This window comes from Rhinolophus sinicus, linkage group LG13 (genome assembly GCF_036562045.2).
Source record: "Rhinolophus sinicus isolate RSC01 linkage group LG13, ASM3656204v1, whole genome shotgun sequence".
In the NCBI taxonomy this organism is placed as follows: domain Eukaryota; kingdom Metazoa; phylum Chordata; class Mammalia; order Chiroptera; family Rhinolophidae; genus Rhinolophus; species Rhinolophus sinicus.
This window is the reverse complement of record NC_133762.1, coordinates 31,566,229-31,587,965: the sequence shown is the minus strand read 5'-3', so window position 1 is coordinate 31,587,965 and position 21,737 is coordinate 31,566,229. Positions and strand designations below refer to the sequence as shown.

General features: G+C 42.8%; 1 protein-coding gene across 2 annotated transcripts in view; it reads right to left on the bottom strand.

The window, feature by feature from the left end:
- The window catches only part of CHD6 (chromodomain helicase DNA binding protein 6), a 181,863-nt gene that overhangs the window by 105,083 nt on the left and 55,043 nt on the right, over positions 1 to 21,737 (bottom strand). For both annotated transcript variants that reach the window (XM_019748943.2, XM_074318117.1), the window contains exons 3-5: positions 16,181 to 16,683; positions 2,756 to 2,903; positions 807 to 956 (exon numbers count right to left, since the gene is read on the bottom strand). In XM_019748943.2, the coding sequence (XP_019604502.2) occupies positions 807 to 956; positions 2,756 to 2,903; positions 16,181 to 16,683 (801 nt within the window). The remainder of the gene's footprint in view (positions 1 to 806; positions 957 to 2,755; positions 2,904 to 16,180; positions 16,684 to 21,737) is intronic.

The window sequence follows — 21,737 nt, the reverse complement described above, 5'->3', positions numbered from 1 at the left end:
CCCTTCCTAAAACCCTGACCGCCCTCCTTTTTCTGTCCACACCTCCTTCTGTGTAGCACACTCTTCTAGGGCAGCACTTAGCACGGTATTAGTGGAGCTGTACGCTGCTTCTCCTACATATAGCTCCTTGGGGGCGGGGACCGTCCCTTGATACTCAGCCTTGTATCCCAGGACCTGGCTTGGCAGTGGACGCTTAATAAATGTTTGTTGAATCCAAGTTCCATTGGTAATTTACTAGTTCATGTAATTTTATTCACTGAACAACTATTTAGTCTGTATCAGACTTTTACATTCTAATGAGAGACAAAAAATAAAACGAAATTAGAAATCCGAACACAATTACAAGTTGTGGTAAGTGCTATGAAGGAAACCGAGTGAAACAGAGAACCACTGGGGTGAGGGGCAGGGACCTACTTTGACTTAAAAGATGGTGAACCAGTCATGCAAAGCATGTGAACAACATTCCAGGCAGAAGCAACAACACAGGCCAAGGCCAGTGAGTGGGAAAGAACTGCTGGTTCAGGCATTAAAAGACAGCAAGGCTTTTGGCTGAAGAGTAATGAGAGACTAGAAGCCGTTTATTTGAAAAACGAATTTGGTGAAATTGAGTGTAATGGTAGAGGGTCCTGCTTGGCACAGTAAAGGGTCTCAATTTTATTCTAAGTGCAACAGGAAGCCATCTGAAGGTTAAAAGCAGCAGTTAAAATGATCTAACTAATGCTTTAGCAAAGAGCCCTGGGAAAACTCAGTCAAGTAGGACAAAACGACTGTCCAGCCAAGGCCAGCACCCAATCCAAAGGCCGTACCTCTGCCTGCCAAGCCAGGGTAGAAGCCGAGAGGGCGGACGTTCGGCCGGCTCCGAGGACAGCGATCGTTTCCCCATCATCGTCCACCACTTTGAAGTCCAGGTCCTCGTTGTATTTTCTGCGCTTCACTTGGCGGCCCGAGCGCCGTTTCTGCAGGGCAAACACACCCGTCAGAGAGAGAAGCGCTGTGAGTCAAAGGCAAAAAGCTTGTACAAGAATACCCTCAATTACACTCACTAACATGCAAAGGAGATTTTTCTTACTTTACAAGAGGAATCTTCCTTAAATACAACTCTTTTAAAAACTTTATACTCAAAATGGGATCTAGATAGGGGAGAGGATCCAACCTGCCAGCACCACTGAGAAGGTGTCTCAGAATCCAGTGAGATGTATTTTATTCATCAGTGGCAGAGACTTTTTCCCTCCTTTCTAGAACTGATTTCTATTCCAGTAAAACAGAGAAGGGAGGTACACTCCATCATCTTTGAGGTCCCTTCCAGCACAGCTGGAAGCTCTGATTTTATGACAATGATACGACAGTTGTTTTTGTTTTTGCTTGAATTCACCATACTTACCACGTAACTCGTAAAACACTAAATAATACCAATTTTATTAGAAACTCATAATACCCCGTGAAATGCAGGGAGACATCTTAAGTGTGACAAAACAAGACTCGTGAGTCACCATCTGAGGACTTGTCTATAATTAAGTAGCTTGTGACCTTTTAGAGCAACTTCTGCAACAAAGCAGCCTAGTGGCTTTCTGCCAACACAAAAACACATGGTCCATCTCTATGTACACGTCATATTCAAGCAATAGAAATACTTCTGGGGACCATTTACCAGCTAGCTCCCTCTCAAATATGTATACCTTAAAAAACAAAAACAAAAGCAAAACCCCACCTTTCTTATTTTCTAAAAAGATATCTCCTGGGCCTCTCTCTGTATTCCCATCATTTCTTCACTATGTCACCTCTGTGATGTTTCATTTTACATGAGAGATTCCACATACCCCACCCCCAATCTCACGTACAGATCACCATCCTATAAACACGTGACCCCCCTGCCAACTCCCATCAACCTGACGTGTTTGTTTCTCTGCCAATCAGGATACCTAACAGCCACAACCCGAGTTTATAGGCAGTGGGGTGGGGCGTGTCTTGGCTCTGACACCCCAGACACTACTATTTATTACCACTACGACCTTAGGAGCTGACACCTTCCTACAAGGAAGATCACCTAGAAATCTCTGAGGGTCCAGATGATACTTGAAGGTGCACGGAATTGGTCTTCTTCTAAATCGTCCCCTTGCAGCACACAGCCCAGATAAACTGCTGTGGGCATCAGAGGAAAGAGCACTTTCAAACGTAAGAACTCAGATCCAAGAGAGGTTGCTTTAACTCAGGGAGAAAATTGCTACCAATGTCATGGGCACATTTTGACATATTTGTAGGAATCTCATTTAGCCAAGCAACTCCTTGTTTTCATGTTGGGCCAAACTTTCCTAACTATTTTGGCATAATGAACACATCCCTGATTTTTCCAGCATCTGGGATTATGAAAATGTCCTTGTGTAGACGGGCCTAGCTCTCTGCACAGAGGTAACGCTGCAGGCACTGTCTACAAGACGAAACAGGCCCCGGAGCCTGACCCAGCTTGGCTCACAACTCCATTTCCACATTCACTCTCGCTGACGCCAAGCATGCTACTTTCCCAGAAGGAAGCAACCAGCACTAAGACACTGGGAGACTGTTAGTACAAAGAGATCCAGATGCGGGGGAGAAGGCCTGTGGTCTCTTGGTGCTCACCCACCAAAACAGAGACGCCCAGCCCGGGTCTGTGCACAAGAGATGTCGGCTTGAGAAAGGGAGGGAGAAGCAACAGGTTTGCGTCAGCACGACCCCGTCTGGCAGCCGTAACCTCCACCAGGGCTCCCGATCACAGCTGTACCTGGCTGTCTGCAGACTCAGTGGATTCCTCAGGACTCCGCAGGGGTGGGTTCCGCAGGCCCTGATCCAGCTCTAAACTCTCCACTGTGGTTTCACTTTTCCTTTTTCCTTTCTTCTTTTTCTCCACTGGGGTTGGTCCTTGCTCCTTGCTACAAGGAGAAATTCAGAATTAAAACTGTTGGGCAGTTTTTAAAACTAAGATTTCTCATGTGATCAAAGTTATGATATAACATCCTGGAATTCTTGAACCAGGATAGGCTTTAATGGAGAATCTATAAGTTTCTTCCCAGAAATATACAGAAATATGGGAAGAAATATCTACATGGATTGATGCAGAATTCACTTTTTTATACCCCTATCATGACTACTAAGACTATGATTGATGTGATAAGAAATAAAATAGTATGAACATCTCCAAAAAGCTCCCTTTCAGTTTATATAAATGCCTTCTCTAGGATGTGTAATTGCTTTGTAGGTATTGAGAACCATCACATTTCAATCTCCCTTTAAGTTACACAGGAAAAGACATCTCCCTAATCTATCCTCCTCCTCTATTGAGAATGGTCTATGTATAAGACTCGGAGTGAGTACTGGAAACTCCAAATGAAGACAACACTGTCCCTGCCCGAGGAGGTTACAATTATGAAAATCCTACAGCCCACCTAGAGCCACAGCCCCGAGCAGTAGACGGATGCTTCCTGAGAGAGGTGGAAATGGGCAAAGTCCACCCATCTTGGAAGGCCCTGCTAAGATGCCAACCTCTCCTCAAACACCCTCCTAGTAGGCAGAACCTCTTTCCTACAGTCCCAAAGTGCTCCCGCTGTGCCTTGCTTAGTATTTGCAAACTCTGATCTTTCACCAGAGTCAGTCAGTAACCACGCCGCCAGGCTCAGAACCACACCATGTTTGGATCCTCTGCAGTTGTTCAATAAACATCTGCTGAGGGGATGAATATTTTATACTTCTCTGATCTCTCCTACCAGACTCTACGTTCCTAAAGAACAGTATGGACTTAAGATTAAGTTTCATATTCCTCACAACGAGTAGTCTTATGCCTTATACATAGTTAAGTATTCAGTAAATATTTATTGAATATATAGATGGAAAGATGGATGCACCAATGGATGGATTACATTCCTTATCACTGGGGAGATTTGGGAAAATGCATTTGGGCGGGAATATACATAAAATTTCGAAAGACAGAGGGTAGGAATGATAATAGTAATTATTATAATTATTATAATTATAATGATTGTTATTATAGCTAATACTTATATATAACACTTAATACATGCAGGCACGGTTCTCTAAATCCTTCACATGGATTATCTTCTTTACCCTTCACAACCTTGAAAGGCAGGTAGTATTATCATCCCCATTTTATCAGGAGGCACAGTGAAGCTCAGTTAGCTTTCCAGGGTAACATGCTAGGAAACGGCAGGGAAAGGATCTGAACCCAGGCCTGCTTTTCACCACCACGGCATTCTTGGAGAAGGGCAGAGTGTTCTGGGCTCGTTTAGTAAAAGCCAGTCTGTGTGGCTGGATGACAGGGCAGTGAACAGAAGTCCTAAGCGGTGGAAGTGGAAAGAAGTCAGGGGTACACCTGCACAGAGAGTTCAGATTTCATTCTGTGTGACAGGGACATGATGGGAAGCCCAGGCAAGAGGAAATGAAGACTAGGCTGGACATGGAATCAACCAAAACTCAAAGGAGAAAATGATTTGAAAGGTCCAGCTGAAGTAGAACCAGTAAGTCTTGGCAAATGACAACGTGAAGGACGAGGACCAAGACCCCAAATTACGGGTCTTTTCCATCAGGTGAGTTCTGGAAGGTGTGGGGGAAGAGAGGAGAACCGAGGGCCTTGTGTAGGGAAGGGAGATCCAGCATGAGCTCGGGCAGAAATACTAAGTGCGGACTGCTCCATCAGCCTGGCGCTCTCCTCAACACCCTTCAGCCCTCACGGATCCCAGTCAGGTCAGCACAAACTTCGCCCACCCCTGATTCCCCAGGCTGAAGACTGGCTGGCCTCCCATTTTAGAGCACTAAACTTTTTATTTAACTTTTTATTTGTACTCTTTAAGGGGGGGGGGGGGTAAGACGGTGGGGGGGGAAGCAAAAGTTCTACTTCTTATCAGTTCAAGACAGGAGACTCCGGCGAACCAATTCAAAAAGATGCTTAATTTTCACAGGACTATTTATCTCATGTTATATGGCTTCTCACTAAGAAAACTGTATAGCAATTTATTTATATTCTACAAAGCACTTCTGGGTTCTGAGTTTCATTTAACTGTTAAAACCACAATTCCATGAGGGAGCCAGGGCAAACAAGCCTCATATTCCAGATGAAGAAACAGGTTTCAAAGCAGCAAAGGCCCCAAAGGCAGCAGTGGAGCAGAGGCCGGCACGCTGTTGTCTGACTCACAGCCTGTTGCTTTTTACACCATCCACCAACACTGATGCCCCAGGTACGAAAGTTAGCAGAAGGTCAGGCTGGGCTATGGGATCCCATTCCTTTTACCCCAGTGACTGGTCTAGGGATGGGCAAATGACCCAGCCAGCCCAATTTGGGAGTCCTTCCTTTAAAAGAAAAAAAAGTGAATGTCTGGCAGGAGTGGGTAGGAAAATAAATCTCATTCCTCCTAGGTCTTACAGCTGTGAGCCCACAGCTGCAGGCAGCCACAATTGAACCTTGAGTATAAAAGCGGTTGCAACGAATGGAGCTGACACTCAGAGAGGTGCAGGGAAGGGTTACAGATGAAGCACTCAGGTGGGATCCTCAACTCTACTTCCTGGCTCTGAGTCTGTAAGCCAATGAACCCCCTCTTATTTTTTTAACTTAATTCAAGTTGGCTTTATGTCACTTGTAACCAAGAGAGTTCTGAACAATACAAAGGCCTAATACCTATACCATTTATTTAACGGCACTTGAGGCTGGATCAAAGCAACTGTATTTTTATAATCCTCTCCTCTCTAGCTTTGAGAGTTAGAACCAACTAACTTGCAAGACAGAAAAATGTAGCAGACAAGATTTTTTAGGTTCATAGTACCTAATTTTAGTTAACAAAATCAAATTTGATTTTACAATAAAACATAAATCCACTTTTCTAAGGAAAGCATCCACCACGTATTTATGACATGTAAGAAACCTCTAATATATAAACTATACCATCCATGCAAGACAACTAGCAGGAATGACCAACAATTGTTTCCTAGTCGGCCTCGCCCCCAAAGCTCTGTCCTGTCTTCTACACAGCTTCATTAGCCAAGATATTACACATCTTAACTTTCTGCAGTTTGTATCAGGAAAATAAGTACTTTTTTTGACGTCCAAATAGGAAATTACATTACAGCATTAAAGCATTAGATAGACTTTCTTAAAACTCTTCTCCCAATCTTATCTCCAGTTCCCAACCTCCAGGTTTCTTCGCTAGAATTCAGAGTTAGAAACTGAGTGCTGGATCTGAGTATGAGAAAAAAGGTCTGGGTATATGTTACAACATTGTACTACAGCGATTCTTTTGATTTTTTTATTAGTTTGTCCCCATGGATTCCAGGTATTGAAAACTTTTATCTACCAAACCGCATCATTTCAAAATGACTCATCTTCCCAGTTTAAAATTAAATCTTGTAAAATGTCCATCAAAATCTTACCAGAAAAGAATTCAGTTACTGACACAGTGAGTTGCTATCACCCTCCAATTCAGAACGGCTGGAAAGAGCTCACGATGCCAGCGACTGCCTTCACAGACGTGCCCGTCTGGGGAGTCCAGCCAGGGAACCGCTGCTCCACAGCTGGAACAACTCTGCAGAGAAGCTTCAGTCCAGGCCTCGCCACAGGCTCTGGTCCTCTTCCCAGGGGTATAATACTGAACACATGGATATTGACCCCAAAAAGCTCATTTGTATACTTAATTCAACTTTTACTTAATGCCCATATTACAATGTTCAATCTATATCTAGAGAATAGAGTTGGGCATAGATTTTAAAGATACTGATTAAGAGAAAAGAAATATTCATCTGGCTGCAGATGTAGCTCGCTATCCACAAAACGAGACCAAAATCCACCCTGTCCTCTGTCCCTTTAACTGCATCATCGCCACCATCAAAACAAAGATTACACAATTTGTGACATTGTCCTAGTAAAAAATGAAACAAAAACATTACATACTGATAAGATGAAAAGGCAGTTTTTACAAATCTTATTGACAGTGATAAAAGCAAATGAAAATAAACGTTGTTTAAATGCAGAAGGGTTGCAAATGAAATGTACAAGCCGTCCCTACTTGCACCAAATCCCATTACCAGAGAACTGCTTTTGACTAATATTTCCATGCCTCCAGTTCCTTATTGACCACATCAAGCGAAAGCTCCTGGCATCCTGATATGAAAGGTGATGAATTTAGATCTTTTATACCTCCCCACTCCTTCCTCTACTCAATATTTTTGTTGAATTCTTTTAGTCTAGGCAAACCATGTTTTGAATTTTCATTTTTTTCCCTTGTTTTCTGTTTCTTTTTCATCATAACCCCTCCTTGTTTTGCAGATAAAATACCATCTTGATTCTGAGGATACTAACTTAAAATCTTTTCCAAGGTATTTTTTCCTGGACTTGCTCCTTCGGAGGACAGTTGTTCTGCTCATTCCTTTTTTTCTCCTTCTTTGCTGCTTGTTTGCCTCCAGTCTCACGATCTTTAGTGGACTGTTTCTATTTAAAATGAACGAGGCGGGTAATGCAGGTGGCTAGTGAGACGACGTGCTGCAGAATAAGTCACTTTCTCTGGGAGGCCTGGCCTGGGACTCTGCATACGGGGAGTCTGCTCCTCTCCCCGCCCTTCCAGGGTCCGGGCAGGGAAAGGCAGAGAAGCTACTGCCCCTAGGCTCCCTTCCTGTGGACGGTGGTCTCCACTTGGAGCCCTGGACCCTGGACCTTCCCCCGGAGCAAACAGCTCAGCACCTCTAGAGCAGCTGCCTGACTCCAGCCTGGAGCTGACAAACCACGCAGCCATTCTGCAGACAGTCCCTTATCCACCTCCCCTTGGTTTGGAGTGGAGGTGGCCTGCCTCCCAACACTTCTGCAGGGCTGCCAGGTCCACTGAGGACACAGCTGCTGCACATGCTCTGAGCTGGGACGCCCCTCCACACATGTACCCATCAGTGTAACACCACCAGCCTTCCCCATCCAGAAATTCATAACATCACTCATCTCTGAAGAATCTATTCCCCTCTGTTCTTCCAGTCATTTCATTAAGATTTGGTGAAAAATGGAGAATAAAAGTATGCTCAGTCTACCATCTTGAAACTGAAAATTCCCCCCAAAGAACATTTATTTAAATGTCTTTTGGTCTTTTTGCTTTAAGTCTTTTCTCATCTATTAATTCCTTTAATACCTGGCTCAATCCTCACCTCTTCCAAGGGACTCCCTAGACCACAACTGAAACGCTCTTAATCCTCTAAATCCTTTCAGCTATTCTGTATACAGTTATATTAGGTTCTTTCACTTGCTTCCATTTTTGCCTGTTATTTGACTACCTGCAGCAAGGCTGTTTCTCTGACTCGCGAAAGTTCCTCATAGATGATACTTCTGTGACACCTTTCCTCAACTATCGCATTCCCAACAAAAGTACTCATAACAAAGCAAGTCACACAGAAGGCTCTAAAAATGTACTGGATAAATAAATCAAGCGCTCCTACTTAGTAACTGGTTCCTTACAGATTAGGTCCAGGTCCACGACGCACCAGACCCTAACTTGGAAAGTTAGAGGATTGCAGAGTAAGCACTCCAGGTGCCCTTAGAAAAACAGCAACGGGGCCTTAGTCCAAAGCTTCAGAGGTGGGTCTCTGCCATTATCATTGCGATTCCTTCCCTACTTAACATTGAGCCCAGTGGGTTCAAAGTACAAGGTCTCTACTCATTGTCTTCATTCTTTGAATAAATGATCAGAATGTACAAAAGAAGTCTCCCAACAGAAAGCATGTGGTCAATGGATGCTCCTGAGCCCAAGTCCAGACTCACTAAAGATCTGCACTCTAAACAAAGACGGTGATTGACCTTCAAATAGGGCGGCCGAGCTGAGCTGATTGGGTCACACTCCTCCCTCCTGCATCAGTTATCAGCTGACTCACAGCTCAAATGGTTATATAATCAGAAGGTCTAGGGCTTAACTTTCTAGAAGCAACCATCAAAGAAGAAAATCAGAAAAGGTATTAAAAAACAAAAAAACAACCTTTCTTCCCGGATGTTACTAACCTTTTTGCGTTTGGGAGGAAAATCTGCTATGGGTTGACAAACCAAAACAAATGGGGGCAAAAAGCTGAGGCACAGCAATTGGGGCTTGAATTGGAAAAAACTCAGTTTCCCACCTTACTGAGGAGGGAAAAACCCAGATCCTCCCCACTATTTGTTTCTCTCCTGTATGTCTCCTTTACTAGTCACACAAAACACTTGACTTCGGATACTTTGGGTCACCAAATGTGAGGAGGTTTTCCCCACACCAACAAGCAATTCTCAGACACCAGCACTGAACTCAATTCTGACAGTATCTACCCAGAGATCGCATCGGATTCTAGAGGTTAAGGGCTCAGTCCCACAAGACTGCTTGCCTCCACTGCATTTCAAATGCCAGTCACAAGCTCAGGTTGTCACCTGTGCTTCTGACCAATGAGCTATATAAATCAGAGGTTCCAACACCCCCTCCTCCTTGGGTTCAATTAATTTGCTGGAGCGGCTCACAGAACTCAGGGAAACACGTTTATCAGTTTGTTAAAGGTTATTACCAAGGATACAGATGAACAGCCAGATGAAGAGATAAACGGGGGAGAGGTCTGGAGCGCAGAAGCTTCTGCCCCTGTGGAGTTGGGTGTACCACCCTCCCGGCATGTGGACACGTTCACCAACCTGGAAGTTCTCCAAACCCCCACTACTGGGATTTTACGGAGGCTTCCTCACGTAGGCGTGATCAACTCACAGCTCTGTTTCTGGCCCCCTCTCCTCTCTTCCTCTCTGAAAACTCCAAGCTGCTAATCCCGCTTGGTCTCCCTTGTGACCAGCCCCCACCCAGGAGCCCGCCCAGAGTGGCCTCGTAGAACAAGAGACGCTCCCAGGGCTCGTACACTTAGGGAATGACAAGGGTTTTAGGAGCCTTGTGTCAGGGATGGGGTCAAAGACCAAACATTAGAACAAGAGATGCGCCTCGTGCCCTCATCACTTTGGAATTTACAAGGTTTCAGGAGTTTCGTACCAGTCACCTGGGGCAGAGACCAATACATACGTTTCTTATTATTTCACAGGCTAATCACACCATTCATTTCTTTTCCTCTTTTTGGTGTTTCATTCCTAGCAGATGTTAAACATAAAAACGTAAATATGCTCCATTTGCTGGGATCTTTCATCCGCTTCTCAAAGGATGGTCTAAGAACCAGCTACACTCTAAATATCTGGCAGCCTTTGCAAGTGCAGGTTCCTGGGCTCTGCCCAAGACCTAATAAATCATTCCCTGGGCAAGTGGTCAGGGAATCAATCTACTTCCCTAACAAGCTGTCCAGGTGATTCCTTAGGCACAGCAAAGTCCGGGAGCCAGAGATGGAGGTACACAGGCCTCCAACTGGGCCAGCACACTGATCAACTTCTTGACTTTGGAGAGAGACTAGAAACCATTCTGACGTGTGCACACGTACCAAAGCTTCTACTCTGCCCTCAACGGACAATATGAACACCAACGCTCAAGACTCCCGTTTCCAAAGGCAAGCTCCAGTTCAGAGAATCGCTCCGCCCCCGGCTGAAGAGCGTGCAACCGGAAGGGCTGTCCACCTACTCCTAGGTACTCCCTACACATGAGTAAGCACCAGGCAGCCTCACTCACACACTGGAATGGGTCCTCTTTCCTGCTCAGTGAGCCGTGCTTTAGCGCCGTGAGGCTGACTTTTACTAAAGGCCATTTCAGGAAAGAGAAATACAAAATTCATAGGCACCTAAGATCCAACAACTATTGTTGAGGACAATATCCATTATATCACATAATGCTCCTTGGTGAGAAATTTTTTTCTCAGCAGGTAAAAATCTGGCTTCCCTGAGGAACTGGCACGGTGCTTTTTTAACAGCAAAGCATTTTCCCAAAGCCCTTATCAACATTAGATGAGCACTTGTGCCTACATATGTATAGGTCAGTTTGCATGTACACACAAGTACACCTGTGTATGTCTTGTGAGGCCGATGGCCCGATCCTCTTTGTGAAAAAGTAAACAGTAAAAACAAATAAGCTATGCTAAGTGAACTTGTAAATTTCAGAGTTGGGGAAATGACAGAGCCCAACTTAGCATCCTGGAGGAGCTTCCTTTCTTATGTTTAGGACAATAAAGGAATGAAATAAGTTCATACTCCAAGATAATCTGAAAGAAAAGGAAAGAGGGTAGGTTTCTTAAAAAAGGCTTCTCCCACTTGGGCATTTTGGAATTCTATCCCTTACACAGTAAATGAATATTTATCACTATTAATACCATCCTTGAAAAGGAAAATGTGCGAGACTCTATCACCTATTTAGGAGAAGAAACACGTTCGATTATCTATTTGCTTCCTCAAATGCAGATACAGCACAGGAAAAAGTTGGAGCCTCCTGGTCCTTAAGAGAATACTGTGGAGGGTGCAAACATATGCAAAAGGAAATCCTACAGAAGAGGGGCCATTTCCCACAAATAAAAAACCAATTTCTCTTAAACTGGAATCTCCCCCCACCCTCATTTTCCATTCCTGACTTTCCCTAGCAAGGCATAAGGAGGCACAAAGCTGTGGGAGAAAAAAGTGGGTTTTACAGTCAGGTGAGCCTGGAATCAAATCCTGACAGTGCAGCTCAGGATTAGCTTTGTGCCTTGGACGAGTTACCTTTAAGATTTTCATTTCTTCACTGATATATGGTCTATAAACCAAAAACAAACAAAAAAACAAGACAAACAACGGAGAAACAAAAACTCATAGACACAGACAATAGTTTAGTGGTTACCAGAGGGTAAGGGGGGTGGGGGGTGGGAGATGAGGGTAAGGGGGATCAAATATATGGTGATGGAAGGAGAACTGACTCTGGGTGGTGAACACACAATGGGATTTATAGATGATGTAATACAGAATTGTACACCTGAAATCTATGTAACTTTACTAACAAATGTCACCCCAATAAACTTTAATTTAAAAAAATTATATATAATATAAATGTCTAACCACTATGCTGTACACCTGAAATATAAAATTATATTGAATGTCAACTATAATTCAAAAATTAAAAAGGAGGGGGAAAGATGAATGAGAATAAGAGGTTCAAATTTCCAGGTATAAAACAAGTAAGTCATGGGGACGTAATGTGCAGCATGGGGAATATAGTCAATAATATTGTGATAGCCTGGTACCGTGTCAGATGGTTGCTGGACTTATGGTGGTCACTTCTTTAGGTATATAAACATTGAAGAACTATTGTGTACATCTTAAACTAATATAATATTGTATATTAGCTATATTTTAATAAAAATCTTAAGAAAAGAGATTTTCATTTCTTTAATTATAAAATGGAGACATCACGTACTGTTACTTAAAATGGGAGTTATACGATATCTACATGAGTCTTATTTTCAGGGAGAAGAGCTCTCTCTGTTCATTATTTCAGGAAAACAAATTATATATATATATATATATAATATGTACTTAATATATAAATTATATATTATAATATATAAAAACATATATATACTGGGGGTGTCAAAACATGTATACAAGTGGACACTGTAGTCAACGTTGCTCAAGCAGTAGTTCGCCGTCATCAGAAGTGTCTGGACACTGATGGTAACCACTTTGAGCACCTCTTGTAACTGCAGAAGTCAAACGTGACTTGTAGTCATCTTTTGTTATCGGTATATACTGAGTATTACAATTTTAATACAATTTTCCTTTCTTAAAATGTGTATCCTTTTTTTTGGCACCTTCTATATACATATAAACTAAATTTTATTTTACATATTAATTATATATTATTTATATAAGATAAATTACATGTATAAATTAACATATATATTACATATATATTCCTCCTATGTATCCAATAACCTGACCAATCCCCGGAGATATGGTGGTCCTGAACTCAGGCACTCACCTTTTGTTGAGGAGACAAGCCATACGTACATGAAAACAAGTGTACGTATGTTTAAGAAGTAGCCTATTGCAGAGGGAAGTGTATAGGACTGGGAATTAGGAAGTCAGAGTTTATGACACACTCTTGTAAACAAGTCATGGCTCTGTGGGTCTCCATTTCCCTGGCTGCAGTACAATAGGGTTGGTTGGATCAAATCTCCTTTAGTCTTCCCAGGTGTGAAAGTCTCTGATTTATAATGCGAAGTGAGGCTGCAAGTATTTGGGAAGTCCAGAGGGGATGAGCTAGCACACCGGTTTGGAGAAAGTCTATGGAGGAACTGGGACTCTCACTCAGACCTGAAGAACAGAGAGGGCTTGGGAGACTGGGAGAAGGACAAAGGCATAAGGCTGGGAGAAAAGAGCAAGAGCAGTCCAAAGGAGAACGGCGTCGAGTACCTTTACGGGCCAGTGAGATCTCGCTGGTGAGGTCTGTTGTCAGAGGCGGGAAGGCCGTGAGAGGTCAGACCCAGGCGGTCTAAGTAACAGAGAAAGAGCCTGGCTTTTGTCCTGGAGGCAGCAGGAACAATGAGAAGTTTCTAAGAGCATCAACTGTTAGAGGGAATCGCATTTCCCTGTACCCATGTTCTCAAGAGGAAAATCATGTTTTACTCCTAAGGAGGGAACAACGTCAGAAACCTATTTTCCGCCTTTCTTCAAATTCCTCTCACTTCTCTGATTGGGTATCTACCAGCCGGGTGAGATTGGGAAAAGGAATGGAGCATATATGACTCAGCATCCTCTCCTCTTTGCTCAGGGATGTACGTGCCTGCAGTTCTGATGGATAAACTCGACAGAGGGAGTAACTAACAAGAAGCCTGATTCCGGTCACAAGCCAAAGGCAGTTCTACAATCCAGCTTATCAATAATAAAGCTGATAATTGCATCTCCATCTCTGTTGATTATTTCCCAACTGATTTGAATGAAGAGAGGGTTTGATTACCACCACTACCAACTATAAACATAAATAACAGCAGTGCTTCAGAAAGATTAGCCAGGTGGCAGCTGGCAAGATGGACTGAAAGAGGAAAAGACTGGAAGCCCTTAAATCAATTTGTGGAGCTCCTACAATAATGCAAGCAGTCAGTGAATCATTTGTAACCATCAAGTATTACCCAGGGGCTAATCAATAACTGCTCACATCAAAACATGTACTTGAGCCAATCTGCAAGAGAGTAAATCAAAGAGCACAAAAAACTGAGACTTAATTACCAACATATATTTTTGTATCAATTAATGTCATCCTGTTATAACTAAAACTGCTTCTGTTGACCAGTGCGGTCATTAATTAAAGGAACCAAAGCAATTTTACAAACACATAAAGGCTCACCAGTTCAGAATCCTATCTTGGCTACACTGTAGAATTCAACCTTACATACGTAGTCCCAAAATCGAGAGAGAGAAAGCTGCCTCATACTGTAACTTGGCCACATTTCTAGAGATAACCAGTCCTATCTATCTGTCAGCATCCCCTCAAAGAGGGTCTTCTGGATTTCTAAACCTCAAGAGGTTCTACTAAGTTAGCACACTGGAAACACTACAAAGCACTTCTCCAACTAATTTTACACAGACTAGTCAGATCCAAATCAGGTTCCCTCAGTGTTGCTACCCATGCATGTGACACCCTAGCTGTTTTGTGAAATGCCGCCTCATTGCCCCAAAATGGACTTTACGGCAATGTCTATATACTCACCACCTTGTTTCAGATCCCACACAAAGCAAATGTGAATTCCTTTTAAGAAAGAGAAGAAAATCGTAAGCACCAGAAAACAGTGGCTAAAGTGAGCTCTGACACCTACTGCCTTCTACACACAAACCAAACTCCCCGTTAGAGCTGTGAAACTCTCCTCTAATCGCCCCAATTCTAAACATTATCCTTGAGGATTCCTCTTTGTTTTCTGTAATAACCAAAATAAGTCACTCCATTAGTTCACGTCAGATTCTCCTTCACACATGCTATTACCCTGAAGAACCACTTCAGCTTCTCCAAAGTAATCTGAAGATGAAAGCTATTGGCAGAAGACAGAAACTCACTCTGCCACCCCCTACACACATCAGCGATCAGGGTATACTTACTGAGAAACCTAGCCCATGAGTTTCTCATTAGTCAGTAGCTTGAATCTACCTATCTCTCTCCACCTTCTGTAAGGTATTTTAGGTCCCACATTCCTAGCATCCCACGCAAGCCTCTATGATAGACGAAAGATGAAATCACCTGCCAGGCAGAAGGGAATGAATATTATAAGGCATTTTTAACTTCGATTATGAAATTATCCATCTGCTCCCAACCATCCTTCTGAAAATGAACTGAACCACATAGTAGTAAATTCCGAATCACAGCAGACACCACCTAAAATGTTTTCTCTCTTCAAAACTGATTTCTTCCTCCATGCCTGGACCCATACAGGCCTGATGGACTCATTACTTTCTGTTCCATCGGCATTCACATGGATCTCTGCATTTTCATGGGTGCCCCTGGTCTGTATTCTGCCTCTGCACTTAGATTTTAGAAACTTAAATTCCTCTTAAATATCTAGAAGTTACGTATTTTTTGTCTTCTATGGCCTCACAAAGTTCAAACAGAATGTTCTGCATCAAGAACTTAGAGACCAACGTAAACCATTACTTTTGGGTACAGATGACAAATGCCGAATTGCTTGAATGAAGAGCGCATTTGGCTGCGGACCGGATCTACAGCCAGGTGTCACCCTCCGCCCTGAATCCGGACCCACGTCCTCCGATCGCCGGCTACAAGCACTGCGGTCTCCTCTGGTCTCACTGGCTCAACATTTCCTGAGCACCTGCTGATGTGTCACGCACTGTGCTAATGACCGACTGAGAGAAAAGACCAGGCACGCCGTGCCCTGGAGAGCTGGCAGCCTGGGGAAGCGAGGCAGCCCTTTTCTGCCCGGAGTCTGCGCACACGCTCGGCTCTCCCAGACCGCCCACACGGTGGATGCCCCGGGCTGGGCACCCACCTCTGCCTCTCCACCGCTGCTGTTCCCACACTACCACTGCCCTCCGGCATCACACCTGTACGTCCCTTCCCTTACATCTGGTGCGTGCTAATATCCCAAACCCAAAAGAAATGGAAGAAACTGCAGGGCCAGTGCTACAAGGTTCTCTCTCTCATTAGGAGGTCAGAAAGCGGCTCATTTTGGCTGAAAGTAGCAAAGCCCTGTCCAGGGTCTGGAGGAAGGCCAAAGGCAAACTGCTCCGGGGAGACGGAGCCAAGTGTTCAGGGCGGGAGAAAGGACGTACCTGGCCTTCTTGGACTTCGTCCTGGCAGCAGAGTCGGCGCCGCTCCTCTTCTCTTTGGCCTCCTTGGTGCCGGAGGCCTCGCGGGGCTTCCGCACTTTCTTTGCTCCATCCTTCGGCTTGGGCTCCTTGGCCCTCCTGGGCTCCCGGGGCCGCCTGGGCTCCCTGGGTTCTCGCTTCCTCTTTGGCTTGGGTTCCCTGTCCTTGCTTCCCTTCGCTGCCCCCTCCTGCTCTCCTGGATCCTTTTTCTTCCGTTTCTTCTTCACACCAGTGCCTCCTCCCCCACTGTCCTCCATCCCATTATGGGATGTCATTTTCCTAGGAAAAAGCGTCTCAGCTTCCTCTTCAGCAGCGTGCAGGTCCTTCTGGGGCAGACGGTGACTGGCAACATCTTCAATTTTCTCTTCCTGATCGGAGCTGCGGTCAAACGGGGAGGGAGATTTGTAGTCAAAATTGACAGAGGCATCAGACATTGGGGAGTGATTCAGAACTTTTAAGTGTGACAACTGTAAAAAAGAGAGAAACAAGAAAATTACTCTTCCCCTGCATGCTTCATACAAAGCGCGTTAGTAACTCTGAACGCATGGCTTTAGTCAGCATTTACAGAGCTCCTACTATGTGTTACCGTGTTTCCCCGAAAATAAGACCTAACTGGAAAATAAGCCCTAGCGTGACTTTTCAGGATGACATCCCCTGAACATAAGCCCTAATGCACCTTTTGGAGCCAAAATGAATATAAGACCGGGTCTTATTTTCGAGGAAACACAGTAGTTCCTCCTGGCCTAGGCCTTGGGGAGATGGTGGCAAACAGGACACACAGTGTTTGTGTTAGCCTTTGCCCTGGTAGAACTATCCCAAGTTGTTAGCATATTATGTAAGAAATACATGTTTAAAAAAGCCTGAAGGATTTTCCATGTTACGTGAAGAAATCGGAAACACCTTTTAAGGGCCATGTCTAGAACAGGTAACAACAATCTCCCATAAAATACCTTCAGGTGCCACTAGAAGACATAAAATCCTAGGCACACTGTTCTGACCCAGAGTAGCATTTACGGGTATCACGCTAACTCACAAAAGTTCTGTTCCAAGGCGGTCATGACTAAAGGTGATGATCACTGGGTGATCAGGTCGCACGGTCCAACTCAGTATGTTGCTTTCCCCCCAAATCTTAGCTCTCACATATCAAGCAGCATCAACATTCAGCTGGTTTGATTTTCAACAAGAAAATCTGGGTCATTCAAACTTTTATTTTTAACTAAAAATAATGTTCTTCTGTATGATCATCTAACTTATTCACCAGACGCAGCAGCAAACAACCTTTGGCCACTTGCAAAACACCCACCACCCGTATAGGAGGAAGCTTTATTATGATTGACGCCATTAGAAAGACTGTTACAGGTACTGAAGGCAACCCTAAAAGGGAAGTTTCAAAGCTAGTTTTGAGCACCATTGAATAACGGTCCAGCCTCCTAAAGTCACCACTTTTAAGGAAACATCCCTTTGGAAGCGTTTAAGTTACATGTCATACTTTCAGGTCTGCTGTGACAAAGTACATTTGTCATTTCAAAACCAAGTTAAGGTTGGCAATAATCGGGTAACGTGGAAGCTAGTTTCAGCGAATAACACGCTCTCCTGTAATAATCCAAATAAGTCACTTGTTTTGGGTCAGGAACAGATTAATAACTTAAAGAGCCTGGGAGGCATAAGCAGGCTTTCCAGGAAGAGGGCTACAAATCATCTTTGGGTGGTAGCTTATGAACAGCACCATTTGTGAGTTGCCTGCTCTCCTACCAAGAGGCCTGGCTTGTGCAAAAGGGCACAGACACTCGCCCAGGTGGTGTGGTTTGCCGCCAGTGTTCTCGTTACCCAATCTGTGCTCAGACTTCCTGGCTCACACTGGGAGTGATGGAGAGTGCAAAATTCAGCTGTGTATTTCCCCTCCTGTTTTTTCCAGCTCCCTTCCCTTGTCTCATACTCCCAAACATAACACTGAGAATCCCAGGAGAAAAAGATGAAAGACAAGAATTTTCTTGTATCTTTATCATAACTGAAGTCCAGCCTCAGTTATGAAACAAGCCTAAATCCAGAGGAAACTGCTCATTCTGGCAGGACTCAATACTTTAAAAAAAAGGAGGAAAACAATTCAGTTTGACTACCTCACTGCTGACTCAGTACTTGAGATAGTTTTCGAAAAGGAGGAACTAAGAAACCTTAAAAGGAATTTAAAAATCAAACACAAGAAAATGCTTAAGATGGTAAATTTTATGTGTTTTTTTGCCACAATAAGAAAAAAATCCAAGGCCACAAGACACCCAACAGTGCAGTAACAGGTACCCAGTTAAGCTCGGATCCTGTGAGTACAAAGCCATCCATCCCTGGCATATTACTGAGTTCTGTGCCAAGGATACTTGGCCCTCAGGGAAGAACTTTTTGCTTAGCATGCAAGGGTGGACATACTAAAAAAGCAAGAGATGCAGGTTTGTTTATTAAAGAGGCTTTCAAAGACAACACATTAAAGACTTAATCCCACCAAGGCAGCTCTCTGTAAGTGAAAGCGGGACCCTCTCACCAACTCACACCTCATGTCCAGACCTCTCTTCTGAAGGAGGTGGATCTCTGAAGAAGCTAAGGCAGATGGAGTTAACTGGACATTCAATCATTAGGCAACAACCATAGCAGCAGCTAACATTTATTGGACACATATCATATGGATATGTTTGGAATCGTTTGAAGCATGTTTCCTGATATCTAGTCTTTACAACAATCCTACAAAGTTAGTACGAAGAGGCCTATTTTGTATATGGGAAAATGGAAGATTAATTCTATTAAGTGATGTGCCCAAGGCCACAGAGCTAGTGAGAGAGGAGCTTGGCTCTGAATCCTCTGGCCAAAAGCTAATGCTCATTGCATTGAGCATTTTATGTCATCCCAGGTAACCATAACGATCCCTGGGCCACCAGACCAGCATGATTAGACCTGGTTAGAAATGTTAATTGTGACGGCGTATACAACCACTTTGGGAAAAGGTCAGGTGGTTCTTTTCCCACACATACCTACCTGATGTCCCAGCAATTCCACTCCCAAGAATCAGTCGTCTACTCTAACGCCTCATTTTATAGAAAAGGTCATCAGTTCAGAGAGACGGAGCCATGTGTCAAGCTTAGAGTCCTAGAGAGTGGCAGAGCTGGGACCCACGAAATGCAGCATAATCAGTCAATGTTGAAAAGGGGGAAGTATCCCAAAACGCAGATATTATTAATAAAAAATATAAAATTATAATCTTGAATGTCAATAATCCACAGAAATGTTTTCCTTTTTTATTTTTAAGGCACCTTGCTGGGAGTTTGGAAAAGATATCTGCTGAGGATTAAAAAATATTTCTTCCATGTGTCTCAAAGTCAGTGGGGGAAGAAGCAAAGAGCCTAAATAAAGTCTTTGTTTCAGATTCTACCATGAAGGACATTAATTCATCACTTGGAAAATGGCCCCAAAAGGAACAGACTGGAGACGATGGACTATGGTCCCAACAATATTTGATATGACATTGACAATTTAAATTGAGACAAGTATCTAGAAATACAAGGATGAAATGGAGAGAGGCTGGCTGATAAAATATGCAACAATGCTAGCTCATAAACTGCACTGCTAGTAATAAAACCCATTTCTCTGATTCAAAATTATCCATCTACAATATTGCTGGGGAAGACTCTTAAAGATTTGAATCTAGATGAAACAGATTCGGGTCAGTTGTAAAGGATTTAAGAACTAACAGAAAGATATGTCCTAGGTCAATGCTTTTCAAACAGAGGTCGAAGGACAAACCTGGGTCATCTCCCTAAGAATCACTCAAGTACTTCAAAGTCAAAAGACTCAAATTAAGAAAACCATCCATGTTACAACATGGACAAACCTTGAAAACATTATGCTAAGTGAAAGAAGCCAGACACAAAAGACCACATATTGTGATACCATTTATATGAAATGTCCAGAATAATCAAATCCATAGAGGCAGAAAGTAGGATAGAGGTTGTGTGGGGGCTGAGAGCAGAGGGAATGGAAAGCATCTGCTAATGGGTATAAGGTTTCTTTTGGAGGTGATGAAAAAATTCTGGAATCAGATAATGGTGATCTTTATACCATCTTGTGAATTACGCTAAAAACCACTGAATTGCTCACTTTAAATATGTGGATTTTACGGTATGTGGATTATATCTAACTTTTTAAAATCCAATGTAAGAACATGCCAAAAATGGTCCTCTCATACGCTGCTGGCAGGAACATCAATTAAAAGCCTTTTTGCAGGGGAGCATGGCAACAATACTAAAATTTTAATTGTGGATATGTGTTTCAAATGAAGCAATTCCTCTTTTAGAACACAAATTAAAGGAACATTTAGGTTCTCAAAGATTTTATATATAAGAATATCTGATACAGAATTGTTAATAGAGAAAAAAACTATAAGTAACTTATTGTCAATCTTTAGGAAAATGCTTAAATAGCACATCATATGGAATAATACTATGCAGACATTACATTATCACACAAAGTTTTAGTTGACATTGTAAAAAGTCCACAATATGTTGGAAAGTGAAAAAAAAACCCCAAAAAAAGTAACCTATCATGTAATCCCATTTTTGGTTCTTTTAAATGCTATATCAACATTAACTTTTAAAAACAGATTTAGGACACATACGAATATTAATCATCATTACGTCTGGGTGAAAAACCTGTGGGCAACTTTCACTTCCTTTTTTATAACTTTCTGAAAGTTCTTATTTATTTGTTTTTATCTGTCTCCCATGACTAGAATGTAAGCTTCATGAGGAAGTGTTCCCCTATTTGTGGCTTACAGTAAAACTCAATCAGATGGTTATTGGATGAAATGACTATTTTCCATTTGAAAAAGAAAAAAGTGTATAAAATTGTACACGTAAACAAAAATGACAACAAATACCTGTGCATAGAAAAAAGAATGGAAGAAAATGAACAGAATGTTAACAGCAATCATTTGAGGCTGCGCACATTTGGTGGTTTGACTTTCACACAGATATCTAAATTTTCAATAATTAAAATGTATTACTTTCATGATATTTGTAATGGAAAACATTTCACATATATGTAATAGAAAAAAATTTAAAGATTTTCATAATAAACAGGAAAAATTGTTTTGCCTGAAAATTCCTGCTCCTCCAAATCATCAGGATTCAGAATCAAGGCAGAATATGAGAGGCACTGGCACTGCGATTACACATGACAGCGCAGAGCAAAGCAAGCACTTTGCACCTGGGCCACAAAGCCCCGCCCCTTTCATCCTGGCACCTTCACCCGGTAGTGAGCAAGGCCCAGCCAGCTCTGCTGCAGGGCTGCGTCTGTCTTCATCTTCTCCCGCAGGGAGATAAAAACGTTCTATGTTTGGACTTAACTTGAAATCAAGATATTAGGTAAACATAAAAAGGAATAGAAAAGCTTATCTAAATTTGAGAACTTCAGTCTTTTTATTCAAGTCCAAATAATAAAAGTGAAAAGAGAAAATAAGAATCAATTGCTACTATTAATGAGT